Source organism: Lissotriton helveticus, chromosome 4_1, assembly GCF_964261635.1.
Source record: "Lissotriton helveticus chromosome 4_1, aLisHel1.1, whole genome shotgun sequence".
NCBI classification, from domain to species: domain Eukaryota; kingdom Metazoa; phylum Chordata; class Amphibia; order Caudata; family Salamandridae; genus Lissotriton; species Lissotriton helveticus.
In genome coordinates this window covers 1,733,772,469-1,733,787,607 of record NC_136063.1, presented here as the reverse complement: position 1 = coordinate 1,733,787,607, position 15,139 = coordinate 1,733,772,469, and the positions used below count along the sequence as shown (strand labels likewise).

The window sequence follows — 15,139 nt, the reverse complement described above, 5'->3', positions numbered from 1 at the left end:
TTTCGTTCTGTGAAGTTTATCAAGGTGGAGAACAAACGGTAGACTTCATGCCAAGTAGGGTTAAAACAAATGGTTATCTGTTCTTATAGTGCCAAGTTCTAGCCATCCTTTACATATGGTCTATTTATTGAACAGTAAAAAATTAAGTATTCACTAAGCAGAATGGTATGCTGAGAGGTAGAATTTGATTGGGGTAGGAGTGAAAGGGCTCCAGTTCAAAGCCCGTAGGTTCAGAAAATAGCAGCTAAGTACAGTGTCGGGCCACAAGCTATCATAACATATGGTGCCCTTCGGTTAAGGAGTGAACAGCCTTGTGTGAAAACATAGATGGCGCGCTACTTACTGAACCACAGACCATGTGGATGCTATACGGATCAGCTATTTAATGAAATGATGTAAATTGTGGCTATATATCAGTACTACGTGAACAAAATCACTTTTGAGTTAACTTTACTTGGTATTCAGTCTACCGTTTAGTCTTAGCCTTGAAAAAATCCGACAGGATGAAACAGGTGTTGGCTACCCGGATCGTTTTTGTAATCAAATCTTTTTCCACAACGACAACATCAGTGGGACCATCTGCGATGAAGAAAACATTGAACTTGATGTATGGATTCCTCCCACCCAAAGACTTCCAAAATGCAGTACAAGCCCTCATCATCCCTCGCATCGACTATGGAATTGTGACCCTCAGTGGTCTCCCTCTAGCAGCAACTGCACCTCTAAGAGCCTCCTTGAACGCTGCCGCGAGACTCATTACTGGCTCAAGAAAACACACTCGTATAACGCCTGACTTGAAATCCCTGAAATGGCTGCCCTTTGAAGCCAGAATACAACTGAAAATTGCTGTTATGACACACGCGGCCGTACACCACAAGGCACCTAACTACCTCACTCAAAAACTGACTATATCTGGAGGTTCAAGATCCAATAGAAGCGCAAAATACCTACTCTTGAAACCTCGCAGATTCCGGAAGGAAAAAAACATACAAACGCTCCTTCTCAGGAATGGCACCGAGGATCTGGAATGCACTCCCTCCCGAAACCAGGCTTATCACCTCCACGGCCTTCTTTACGAAAGAGGTGAAAGCCATCCTCATGGCTAAGCTCACCTGAACTCTAATGTTTGTTGCTCAGAGACTTCGCACCGCCTGGGTATCATTGGCAACATGTTTGTCTAATGTCGAAAAAATGTCATATTACTATTGATTTAGATCTGTTTATTCTTCTTGTTTGCCTTAATTCTGAGGTTTACTCGATTCATTTTTGCTACTCACTCACTACCTATTATTAGACTATTCACGTTAGCCTGCTGAACCTCGATGTCCCCCCCCCCTGTAACTTTTAGATACTGTCATAAGCCATCCCTATTAGCCTAAACTCTCTTGATTTTTATCGTAGCTGGACGAAAGACTCAATATCGTCCTATATTAACGCATATTTGATTGTTTTTTGATACTTTATTAGCACTTGACTGATCTCATATCGGATCATGCTACTGAATTTTATACTGCACCCAATATTATGTTGCATCACCCTCATGCTATCCTCTCCCCTTGTTTCTGTGAAGCGCTCTGATATCTGTAAAGATCTTGTTCGCGCTATATAAAACTCTGAATAAATGGATTCCTTTTGTACTGATTCTATGTGTGCTCCAACCTCTCTCAGGTTTAGAGTGGACCCTTCATTTTTAGGGAATCAAAATATCCAAGGTAGTAGAGTGTTTGTTCAGCAGCATTGATTATTAGTTTAGATCTAAAGACTAATGATATGGTGGCAGTTTCGCTCTACCAATGCCCCGCGTGCAACAGGATGTGCAACTAGTTTTTCGTCACTACTGCCATTGTGTTGCAGTCACCAACCCCCCCCCCCCAAAAAAAAACACACTGCTCATTTCAAATCTGAAACCCCCGTTTGAAGTTTCAGATTTCTCTGAGAATGTTATTTTTCAAAGACCCACTTAGATTATAGTTGAGACATTTAACTGTCATTTGCAGAGTGACATTCAAAGATACGTCCTGAAATGCAGGTACATGCAGGTACATCGCATGCATAGTTTTAATCAGATAAGAACTAGAGTATAAGATGCAATTCATGGTCTGTTCAGAGACCAATACAGAGCTTGAACTATCTCCTAATTTCCTCAAGTTACCAGACTAGCCAGAAGTATACTTTTGCACTGGAATGCCATATCTGCATAAAAAGGAGACCGGTTAGCCTTACAATGCCTGCATGTCCCAAGTATACTTCTTGTTGTACCTTCAGCCAACAGGTCCAAAGTCCCAAAGCCACAGCCATCAAATTTGAGCAGATCCACTCCCCACTCAGCAAACGTTTCAGCATCCTGTTCATAGTGACCAAAGCTACCAGGAAATCCAGCGCACGTTTTATTTCCGACATCCTGATAAATCCCCAGCTTCAGTCCTTTGGAATGAACCTGCAATGACAAAAACCCATTATAAGAATATGCAGGCAATACGGGTCATATAAGATAAGCACTGTAATTAGAAGTTCATAAAACCAGATTTTGACTCTGGACACTCCTTAGAAAAAGTTCCCAAAGTAGTCCAAATCAGCCAGGTGTTTCTGGGCCCAGACTAACAATCTGCATTTTAACACTGGAGTTCCTTTAGAGCACACCAACTATAACCCTTTAGTACTTGACCCTTAAGGTGGTCAAGTCCAGGAGTTCAAGCCTTTGTCCAGGAGGGGATGTGGGGTTAGAGGCTCAGAACTCAAGCATCAAATCATTCGGCAGACTTTACTTTATGAAAAGAAAACACAGCAAAAATACTATACATAAACACAAGGCACTTACCTTTGGTACTAATGGCAACAGTACCCAAAGTAATGGCGAGGTTTAGAAAATCGGTAGAGAACTTACAGCACAAAGTTGCCAATAGGATAGTGTGCACATTCTCCCCTAGAGCGAGTATCCACTATTCTCCCTCTGTTGGGGTACAATGCCAAAGTATGTGGCTGTTTTTTAGCAGCTATAAACTCATTTAGGCAGACCAAGCCTCGATGGGCCCGGCAACTCCAGCTATCAAGTCCTTTGTAATAAACAGGCCACACATAAAAAAGGGCCTATTTCGAGGGCGAAATAGTTTTTCATTGGGTGAAATTGGATTCCATGATCACCACCTTCAAACTATTTTCCTCAACTAGCTCCTACAATGACAACACTCAGGTATCCAAGAGCTTTCAGTCTCTTCAGCAGAGAAGATGCAATAGTGCACTAGCCCACACTATAGTTTCTCAAGCAGTACTTCTACTCACACTCCTATTTCAAAACACACTGCTAGGGATTGGTTTTTTCAATCATAGGGAAGGGGACAATTTTATTCAAAGGTTATTGATTTCTCCCATTCCCAAAGGTCACTTGACCCAAGTAGAAGTTCAACAGCAACTTCAAAGTGCACATTGCCAACCAGAGATGGTTCAAACAGTTACAGAGTAACTGCAACAAATGATAGACGGAATGCGGAATGATTCAAACATTCTCCTCCAGTCAAGAGATCGGTGTTCAAACCATCATTCTTTTGCCCACTACGCCACCCCAGTGGACACAGCCATATGCAAATCAGTCTTGACCCTGTGCCTCATGGGAAACGGCCTTTACAACGAAGCCGTTTCCACGAAATCTTTAACCACGCATGCAGTACAACGCATGCGTGGTTACCACTAAAGCCTTTACCACGCATACCTTTACTACGAGATTTGTAGTAAAGGCATATGTGGAAAAGGTAAAAAGTAAAACGGGGGGGGGGCTCTTCCCCCCCCCCCCCCCCAAATAAAAAAACTCACCAGAAGTCACGTCGGGATCTGCACATAATCAGCGTCGTTTAAGAGAAATCGGAAAAAAAAAAATCTGTTTCCTCTTAACGACGTATGGCGTCACCACGCAAGTAGTCGAGCTAAAGGTTATGCGTGGTAAACGAATTCCGTTGCAACGCATGCATGGTAAAGGCATGCGTTGCAACGGAATTCGTTGTAACGTCATACATTCGTGCCTCATAGGAACAGTCCAGATCGAACTGCCAAGCCAGGTCCGCCCTGGACTGGAAACCAGCATCCTGGGACCGGTTTCAGGGTATGTTACCCTTCATCAGCCAGGCTAGCTTGAATCCAGTGTCTGAGTTCAAACTGGAATGGCATGGTGAGCAAATAAAACCGATGGATTTAGGCCCAGATACCTGTACTGGGGTGAATGTATGACACTGTTCTGCATTCTGTCCCTCAACGGTTCTTTTTTCAAATGGTTACAGAATCAGAATATCTGTAATGAAAAAGGAACCAGACCTTGCCTCCCACCCCAAATGACAGAAGGAGCAGGTAGTAGTCTATCCTCAAACACTAAGGCTGGAGAGGCAGGTGGGAGCAAGGGGTGAAGCAGACTCCCTGTAGCGAAGGCACGTGTGAAGAATTGTCCCAGCTCATCAGCTCTCTAAAGACAGGAGTCTTCCGTATGACCAGCAGAGCTGGTGGAATACTTATGACCCCTGAAAGAATATGGGCCATTGACAATTGAGACGTAGAGGAAAGAGGACACATGTAAAATGGGTTACATAGGAAATAGCCAGATTTTTTGTTTCTTTACAAATCAGAAAGGTTTAGAATTGACCTAATGGAAAAGAGAAGTGTTCCATTCCTTGGCAGTGGAGTTGACAAAACCTCTTCCTCTCCAATTGTATGTCCTCCACACAGAGTCCTGTCAGCTGGGCTTTGGCGAAGCAAGCCTTATAGCAGGAGATCACTGCAGCTAAGCTTCATACAAGATATCCAGACCGGGGCCCCGTGCACAGCAAATAGTAACGCAACAGAATTGCTGATTTAGTCTTTGTGCATTTTTTTCCACTCCGACAGACACCTCCTCTGGTGTCCAGATACGACTAAATACCAGCTCACCGGGGCCAGCATTCGTCTTGCTCTGGTATCCAAGGTTGGAATCTAGAGCTAATTAGAAGTCTGCCTTATTTATATATCCAAACAATCCTCTAATCTTTAAGGAGAAGAGCATATTTCTATTATTGAGTTTCTGGACTCTATAGCTAAAGATCATACTCCAAACCAATTTGTACTGGCTACAGTGGGTTTGTGGGCTGCATATCAGTGTTTCAAATTAAGCATCCTCTGTGGGAGCTGGAAGCGGAAAATGGGATGGGAACACACCTACTATAAACTATTGAACTGCTCTTTCCCTCTACCACCAATTCTCTCTGGTGCTGGGCAAGGGACATACAGTACATTGAGGCGCCAAGTCTCATGTGAACAAAGCCAGACTTGGCAGGAGATCAACCAGGCATGAAATGTACCTCACCTTTCTCCAGTTGTCTGTGAGTCACACAAGATTAAGGGAAGGGTCCCCCGAGTAACCGAATATACAAAACTTTTTTTTTTTACTTCAGTTTTGTATAACAATACAGGATAGAAACCAATCCGCAAGCAGTGGCACGGATGGTGGAGTATGATGTACACGGCACATTTAGGACTACACAGTTTAAAACAGCAGATATACTGGGCTCATCTTGCCCCTCGCAAATGTAGCTGGCCAAGGGAAGCCGATAGTGGAGTTTAGGATGCCTGAACTCGGGATTTAAAAATACACAATATAAAAATCATTGTTACTAAAAGATGTGTTTGGATCTACCCCGTTTAGGAAGTGGGTATTTTCTTGTTTAACCATACAAGTGCCGCTGCCCGTTTTGTGTATTAGTTGCCTGGACTTAGGATTGACAGGGCTGGTGATGTGCATTCACACTAGACCGACACAAAGGGGGAGAGTGGGTTTGAGGTATCTCATGCCTTTTCAGGGTGGCTCATGAACAGGTTGAATAGACCTGACCGCATTTAGAGTAGTGCAAGGAGTTGCAGCTTGCACCTGAATGGATTGGAATGGAATGGAATGAAAACTTCAGGACCTCTGAGGCGGAAGCCGGAGGTGTTCTCACTCGTTTTTAAAAATTTGTATAAATTGTGTTGGAAACGTGAGGCCACGCCCACTGTCAGGCCACGCCCACCTCCAAACATATGTAAGCGCTGATTGAAAGCGCGGCATTTGGAAACTTCATGACCTCTGAGGCGGAAGCCGGAGGTGTTCTCACTCGTTTTTAAAAATGTGTACAAATTATGTTAAACATTATTTTTTAACTTTGAGCACCTACACAGAGGTATTCTCTGCCATTTCACGCCAAGCAGGCACCTCACAAACAGCGGATTTTAGCGCTGTTTAGAGGAAACATCCCACGGCCGCCATCGCTGCTGAAACGCGAGGCCACGCCCACCTCCTCTCTCCATAAATGTGCCTCCCACGCAAGCGCAGCGGACGAGCGCAGCGGGAGCACCGTTTGCGCGCCTAAGGCAAGCCAGTCTGCGCTCGTCCGCGCCGAGACCGGGCCCAGGGCCACATCCCCTGGCCAAAAAGACCTCGATAAAAGGCCACTGAAATACTCCAGCCAGGAACTAAGAAATCTGAGACCCACCTTCACATGCTCCCAGATAGAGCCACACAAAGAAGGTAAGAAATGTCTGTCATGCCCACTTACATTTGACTTTCTTCCCGCTAAAAATGTGGATAACACCGGGATACCGAAATACAGAAACCATACCCTGAAAATCGGCCTGATCAACACAAGATCAATGGTCAAACATAACACACAGACATCTGAATTAATAGATGGAGAAAAAATTGATATACTATTCGTCACCGAAACATGGGCAGACGAGGCATCAGATGCTGACCTAGCCTTAGCTATTCCGGATGGATACTCTTTTTCTAGAGTCGACAGAAAATTAAAACGAGGAGGAGGTTTAGCGATCATAGCAAAAGAAGATCTTAAGATTAAAACCTCAGACAAAAGGTAACACCTCAGACTGAAATATTAACCTTCCAAATAAAGATCACAAATAATTACACTTTTAATGGAATACTAATATACAGACCACCCAGTGCTAAAACCCCCTTAATCGACCTGCTAAGCCCTTTTCTTGAAGCTAGTGTGACATGTTCCGACTACACTATCCTAGGTGATTTTAATCTGCACCTAGAGAAAAAAAATCAGACTCCAAGATAGCGGCATTTATTGATGCAATGGCAATCTTCGATCTGAAACAGAAAGTCAATTTAGAAACGCACAATGCTGGACATACACTAGACGGTATCTTCACATCGTGCCAGAACATAAATAAAATAGACACCCTCCCTATTCCATGGACAGATCACAAACTAGTAAGATTCACGCTAGAAGTAAAGGATACTGGAAGACCAGTGGAAATCATTAAGCAAGTAACCTATCGTGACTGGTCTAAAATTGACAACCAGGCATTCATAGAAAAACTCCAAACATCTTATCCCACTTTTAACGACAATAGTAACATAGCTTGTAAACAATTTAATGAGTGGATAGACAAGGCAGTCAATCTGACTGTCCCTCAAAAAAAGGCAACCTTGAAAAGAAAAACCCCATCACAACCTTGGTTCTCAGAAGCTCTAAAAACACAAAAACAAACGTGTAGAAGAGCAGAGAAAAAATGGAGAACTAATTACGACGCCCACCTCAGACAAGAATATAAAGCTACATTAAACAGTTATAAAAAACTAATAGAAGAAAAAAGTAAATACTTCACCAATAAGATTAACGAGTCAAAAAACTCCAGCAAAACACTTTGACACTGTCAAAAAACTTTCCAAGTTCGAAAATAATAACCCAGAAGCATTGTCATCAAACTTCTGCAATATATATGGGGACTTCTTCGTTAATAAAGTATCATCAGTATATGACTCCCTCAAAAATCAGAACAACGAAACTATGGAAAAGGATATATCACACTCAATAAATCCAGTAACCCAACAAGACCAAACATCAGTTTTTAGATTCACACCCCCTACAGCTGAGCAGATCCAAAAAGAAATTCTCACTACCAATTCAGGTAGCCCAATGGACCCCTGTCCACCCAGAATCATGCAGGTCTGTCCCATAGGACTAAGCGTAGTTCTGGAAAAATTATTCTCCAAAATTATTAATACCAATATCTTCCCAGATGACTGGAAAATGATATCCATCAGGCCACTGTTAAAAAAAACCAATCTAGACTGCGAAAATCCCAACAACTATAGACCCATAGCCAGGATCCCTTTTGCTGCTAAAATTCTGGAGAAGCTGTTAAATAAACAGCTATCTCAACATCTGATGGACGGAGATTGGCTGGACTACTCTCAGTTTGGTTTCCGGGCAGAACACGGGACGGAGACAGCCCTGATCACAGCAGTGGAGGAACTCAGGAAGATAATGGATCGAAGGCCGCGCTGATACTACTCGACTTATCAGCGGCCTTCGATACGGTCAGCCACGAAATCCTCATAAAGCGGCTAAAAACAACAAACATACATGAGTCAGCCTGCGCTCTTATAGCCTCTTACCTAGAGAACAGAACCTTCTCAGTTGAATCAGGAGAAGCGAAATCCAATCTGTTCAGCCTACCATGCGGAGTCCCGCAGGGCTCATCAATGAGCCCCACTCTTTTTAATCTATATGTAGCTCCACCTGCTCAAATAATAAGGAACAACGGCTTCACCCCTATATCCTACGCCGACGACACCCAAATTGTGGTGTCAATAAGCAAGGAGGTACAAGACACAGCAGAAAAATTCCAATGCTGTATGACAAAAATCAGCCAATGGATGAAAATGAATTGCTTAAAATTAAACGGCGATAAGAGTGAAGTCTTGATACTAGGAGGAGACACAAACATATGGTCCCCTCTACGGTGGCCTACAGACATGGGAAGATGCCCAGAATCGTCAGAAAAGGTGAAAAACTTAGGAATAATGTTAGACACTAACCTTTCTTTTGACGCTCAAGCAAGTAAACTAGCTTCATCACTCTGGTACATCTTAAAAATGATTAAAAAGATCTTACCTTACATACCGTATGACTTACGCAAAACAGTGGTGACAGCACTGGCCTTGTCCAGACTGGACTACGGAAACGGCCTATATGCCGGAGCAAGGAAGAAAATCCTCCTTAAGTTACAACGCCTGCAGAACGCAGCAGCTAGGCTGATACTTGAAATACCAAAGTATGAAAAAGTAAGCCATAAACTAAAAAGTCTGCACTGGCTCCCAATTGAAAGCAGGATACAATTTAAATCACTATGCTTGGCATACAAAGCAATAAATGGAACTGGATCAAAATTCCTAAAAACACATCTGCAACTATGAGCCAAACAGACTTCTCAGATCCAGTCAATTGAAACTCATAAAGGTACCTAGATTCAGAAGAACCAATTGGAGCGGTAGAAGCTTTCTGGTACAGACGGCAAGAATATGGAACCAACTACCGCTAGACATAAAAACCAGTCCATCCCTGAAATCCTTCAGAAAGGAAGTTAAAACATGGCTTTTCGCTAAACAGCTCTAATTATACATCTTTATGAGCTAGTGGGAATTTTTCAGCGCCAAGACGCCCTTGGGCAATCGCGCGCTATATAAATAGAAAAATCAAAATCAATTGGCTACCTCTCAAAGCGGTCTTCACCTATGGTGGACCTGGCCGGAGCAAGGCTGAACTGGTTTATGTGTGCTAGTGGAACTTTGTAACAACTTCACAGGGAAATGTGGTATAAATATTGGGTCCTGACCCCAGAACATTATATTACTGCTGGACTAAGGAACCAGTCAGGAAGAAGAGCTGAAAGAGCTGTGAGAAAAGACCACCACTTTGCTGTGTGCTTTGCTGGGTTGGCCTGCAGTTGCTGCTTCTGTCTTGGGAAAGGACTGGACTGTGCTTTCTGCATCCTAAGTATCTCCAAGGGCTTTATGTAGAGCTTGCCTCCTTTTGGAAGTCTGAGGGAAATCAAAGACTTCAGCATCTTCTGGGTACCGGCTTCCGGAACTGCACGTTTCCGCTGTCACAGAGGAGAAAAGGTAACCTGATGCAGTCAACGATGCCACTAACGGCTCTGTGCTGAAGGAACCGCTGCACTTCACACTGCAACCCTGGTCTCACTGATGGGTACGCCTGACCGAGCCGGCGATTGCACCGTAACACATGGGCACCGCAATTCAGACCGCCGCCCTGGTATCCCAGATGACGCTCCACGCAGATATGGACGCTACTGCTTGCACTGTTGTTTTGGAACACTGCTCTTAAGTTACGGTGCACCGACCTGTCCCCCACTGCAGGCTTGGCCTACTGACGACAGACTCCAGTTAGTCAGCAGATGACGCTTCAGCAACGACGCAGACACCGCCACTGCCCGCATCGTGACCTTATAGCAATGCAACAAGCACTGCCCCACTTAACACTGCAACCCAGTTCTCACCGGCGCAGTCACTCAGCCACTGCGTGCACCGTACACTGCACTTTGCACCGCTGCCCAAATACCAGTGCTCCTGACTTAAACCGCACAGAGTTGAATCTGCAACGCGTTTGACTTAAGGACCAGACTACTTCTGCACCAACCTCTGGAACAGATGCTGGCTCTTCAGGGCATCTCGGACCTCGCATCTCTAAAGGTACTGTTTGCGTGTCTTCCCGACACTGTAGCTGGTTCGCGACGCCGCGGTCAGCCAGAACTGTTGGGATCAGAGCACAGCAATAGCCCCGGACTGAGCTAAACTTCAATGAACAGTTTTTAAATTCTATTTTTGCTTTATGAGTATTTTAAATAACTCTTGGATTTTCATTGTTTTGGTCTCGTTTTACACAGATACGTTTTAGCTATTTTTCAAAAACTAGTGCAGTGTACTTTTAGAGTGTTTTCACTGTATTACTGCTGGTTATGTGCAAATGCTTTACACACTGCCTCCGCAATAAGCCAGACTGCTCATGTCAAGCTACCCAAGGTGGTGAGCAGGGGTTATTTTAGCAGTGTAACTCCCTTATCCTGACTAGTTGGCAGGTTGCAACCCTGTTCAAGTAGGGACCATTCTTCCTAGAGACCCCCATTTAAAAAAAAACAAAAAAAAACAACAACAAAAAAACCGCAGAGTAAGTACGTGACAAACATTTGTGTCAGCTGTGTACATAAGCTGTAAATGTGCGCAGAATACATTCAGAATCCCCACCTTTGAAGGAACCCTAGCGCCACCAGGTGTACCCAGGCACGTCATGACCAGAGTAGTGCATTCCTTGCAAAAAAACCCAGGTCAAAAGGCGCCAACTTTGGTCAACTTCGCGTGTAGCTATTGCCGGATTGTTTCAGTATTTGCTAGATGGTCCCAAATGTGCGTAGTACGCCCTCGAATTGTGTGTCCTTCACTCAGTGAGGTCACACTAGGTGGGTGCGTCGGCTGAGTATGTGCAAGCAACTGCTCCTCCCTACTCGGCTCAGCCTGGAGCGGTCTATGAACCCTACAGGTAAGTCCCACATTAGGTACTCCTCAGCACTGCTTTAAGTGCCTCCCATTCCATAGCTCTGCTCCCAGTGGAGCCCCAGTTGGATTAAAAATAGCCAGAGAGAGTCAGTGCCTCACGCACTGTTGGGTCCTCCAGTAGGTCTTGCGGCATCCACCAAAACTGCATTCCTTGTGCTACATCCCCCTAATGCAAATAGAAGTCAGACCTTTACCAGGAACAGCCAAAGAGCCAGTAGGCGGTCTAGTCACAAAGGTACAGTCAAGAAGGTCCATGCACTGGAATATAAATTGCTGGCACACCTGCTAGTCAATGACTAGCCAATGGGGGGGCGTCACTAATCAGAGCTCCGCTTGGATAACAAATAATTGAAGATGCAGGATCTTTACATCACTAGCAAGGCTGTCAAGATTGGATTTAGGGGAGGAAAAACAGCAAATTTAGAATTAAATAGGATGGTTGAGCTGATGTTTTAAGAGAATAGAAATATTACTGCCTCACCATTCCCAAACAAGTATTCGACACAACTTCAGCTAATGGACTATAGAATAATCTTGAGAAATTCAACTGACTGCTGTAGTGCTCCTACTGTTGGAACTTCGGTCCTCTGTGTGGCTATGCAAAATTGTGCCACCTTGTACTTCTAAGTTTCGTGGAATGCCCCATGCGTTTCCTCCAATGAACTAGACAACCATGCAAGTTAACTGGTGGGTCCTCCCTGCATTTGACACTTGGGTCAGTAGACATGAAATCTGTGCTGCAATACCAGGGATGCACCTTAAGTGTACCTTCTTTGAGTAATGTGGTTACAGACCTCTCCATCCAAAATATGCCAAGACAGACTGTGGAGACGCAAGATTCCAAAACACAAGCACATGCCTTATGTCCTCCCAAGTAAAAGGTATGATCAGTCCCTACAGTTTGGGTCCTAATGGCAACTATTACAATTTTATAAGAGGGCTTTTTAAAAAAATAACAAATGCAAGTTTGAAAGCCTGGGTATCTCAACATACATGAAAGTTCATTGTTACGCCAATCGAAATTATATCGCCTCAGGCAAATCACCACAATTGATACTCGCATAATTTTGCATAATAGATCTAAAGGCAGACCATAAAATAATATATTAAAAAATGAAAAACAATGTAGCAATACGATGGAGACAGCCAGAGGGGCCTACTAAAACACAAGTTAAGTTCCACAACAACAATGGATAGTGCGAGTAACATAGCTTTAAAGATTTGTTCTACGAAACCATGCTATTAGTGTACATGTACAGTTTAAAAATGTGCTGCTGTAGGGAATAAGGGCATACTTAACGGGGACTGTAGCTTCCCAAAGGAACTCAGGTGGACAATGTTTTGGGACCCAGCCAAAATGTATTAGCAAGATCTAGTATATCCCTGGTTGAACTAAGCAGCATTCATCCTAGTTCTTAGATTCCTCATCGGACCCAAAACCTTAGTAATAGAACATGCATTGAATGGTCTATGATCACCTACTCAATCTCAGCGCAGGGACACGCCGGAGAGCGTAACTAAGCGCTTTATAAAATTCCAAAATAAAATTCCAAAATAAATAAGGATTCCAAGGGCAGTGCAACTGCTTAGTGTTCCCATTTGCCTACAAAGCGGTTTAATCCATTTCTGGCGGGTGCCACACAGCCTGGGCAGGCAAATTGGACATTGGCTACAGATTCTGCTCGAATACTATAGATGTGGCACAAAACGCCCTCTTTTGAAGCCCAGTTCCTAGTAAAGTTTCACTAGCAACGTGCCAACCCTCAATTGGAAATAGAGTTTCCTATCCAATGGCACCATAATGGATTCCCTATATGATTGCAGGAAGCTACAAAACTTGAAATCTAAAAACCTCCCCATCAGCGAGGAGCTCATGACCAATCCAGCCTGATCCTACAAAATCCATGACCAGTAGTGCTTTTTCAATTGCTCTGCTGTAGGATTAGGTTTTTTTTTTCTCAAAAAAAAAAAGTTACCTGGCCACCAATTTCAGTACTGCTAATTAATACTGCAGATTCGAAATACAACGCAAACAATCATTGTACTTCACTTTCATATTTGTATTGATTTAACTTCATTTTAAACAACTATTCAGGATTAGGTTTGGCGCATGGATTTTCCAAGAACGCTCTCATTCCTAGTAACATATTTTCGATTTGCTGGAGCCACTCTAATTAAACCTGTCAGCGTCCATGATATCCTTTAGGGCCGTGCCATACTGAACTAGTTCAAGTGTGGACCATAGACTCCACCCATTGTTCTTCTGGAGAAGGCTTGATGGTTAATGCATTCCGAACCATATAAAGCATTAAGGGTTTCAGTGGGAGGCAAACTAGATTTCTCATAAACATTCTCTGAACTGGTTAGGGAAGAAATGTTGGATAAACGCAACAGTTCGCAGCCATATAGCACTAAGACAAAGTGCTTGGCAATCAAATCTAATGCTGGAGCAACTGGTTTACTGAAATAGCTATCGTGGTATAGAGCCAGATATCTGCATATGCACAAGAGAAATTATATTCACATAAGGTTTCCATGACCAGGTTGAAGACAAGGTGACACCCAGGTAATTAAAGACATCTACCCTCTCAGGAGGGATGCCCCAGTGTTAGTATTCGCTTAAAATTGGTCCTTTAAGCAACATAAAGGACTTCTTTGTGGAACTGATCAACAATCCACACACTCTGCAAAAGGTCTCAAAACAGCAGCACCTGCAGCAGCCAGCTAGGTGTTTGAGATCAATAAGGTGTCATCCGCAAACAGTATAGGAACTGTGCACCAGCTGAAGTGAGCCATCAGTGGAAAAAACAAGAAAGGATGTGAACAAGGTCATTAAGAAATAAAGAAAACCAAGTAGGAGCCAAAGCACAGCCGTACAAACACCTTTGATGGAAAACGGGTCAGTACGTTCGCCCTGACTGCTCCATCAAACCGGAGCAGAATGGTCCTCATGTATATGAATTAGTACAGTGCATTAGTACAGTCAAAAGGTACAGTGGCATGCATAGGTGGCCAAGAACCTGCCATGCCTTCTTGCAGGCGACTAGGTCAAATGCTGGTTTGAGACAGACGAAAGGCAGCGTACATGCTGACCGTGCCAATCGCTACTGTCCTTCAATATAAGAGCAAGAAGTGGAAGACCTGGTCTATGGTACTTTTTCTCTTGCAAAAACCAGCTTGGAACAATGATAGAACACCTTTATCAATAGTCCACTCCTATATCTTGGCCAGTACAAGTGCAAAGATTTTTTGGACATAGTCAAACTCAGTGGCCTACAGTTGTCTGGCAGAGATCCACCACAAAAAAAAAAAAAAAAAAAAAAAAATATAAGAAGATCGGGAGGACTTTGGCTCCCTTCCAGGAATCCGGTATAGCGACTATTCATTTGCCAAAATAAGAATGTACTGGAGCCAGTTTACTCTGTCCTGTAGAAATATTTCAGCTGGTATGCTATCTGGTCCAGGCGCCCTACTACTAGCAATTGCATCCAGGGTAATAGAGATATCAGCTGGCTCAAATAAAGGCATAGCCAGTCCCTGAACTGCTCGTCCACTACCGTTGGAGTGCCTTATATAGTATAAGTTGGAGAACTAGTCGACCCAGGTGGGAGGAGAAATGCAGTTTTGGGACAGGGGCGTACACCGGTCCCTTACCCATGTAACCAGGGCCTAGAATAGTGCAGTCCTTAAAGGTGCAAGTCACTTTCAGTTCTTGCCATCTACCATCATCCGTTTTCCCTTTTGGCCCGGCCTGAGCCAATT

At 43.7% G+C, this 15,139-nt stretch overlaps 1 protein-coding gene across 1 annotated transcript in view; it reads right to left on the bottom strand.

Moving 5' to 3' along the window:
* GLA (galactosidase alpha) overlaps positions 1-15,139 on the bottom strand; it is a 128,173-nt gene that overhangs the window by 87,417 nt on the left and 25,617 nt on the right. The window contains exon 3 of the mRNA XM_078688398.1: positions 2,260-2,437. Within this exon, the coding sequence (XP_078544524.1) occupies positions 2,260-2,437 (178 nt within the window). The remainder of the gene's footprint in view (positions 1-2,259; positions 2,438-15,139) is intronic.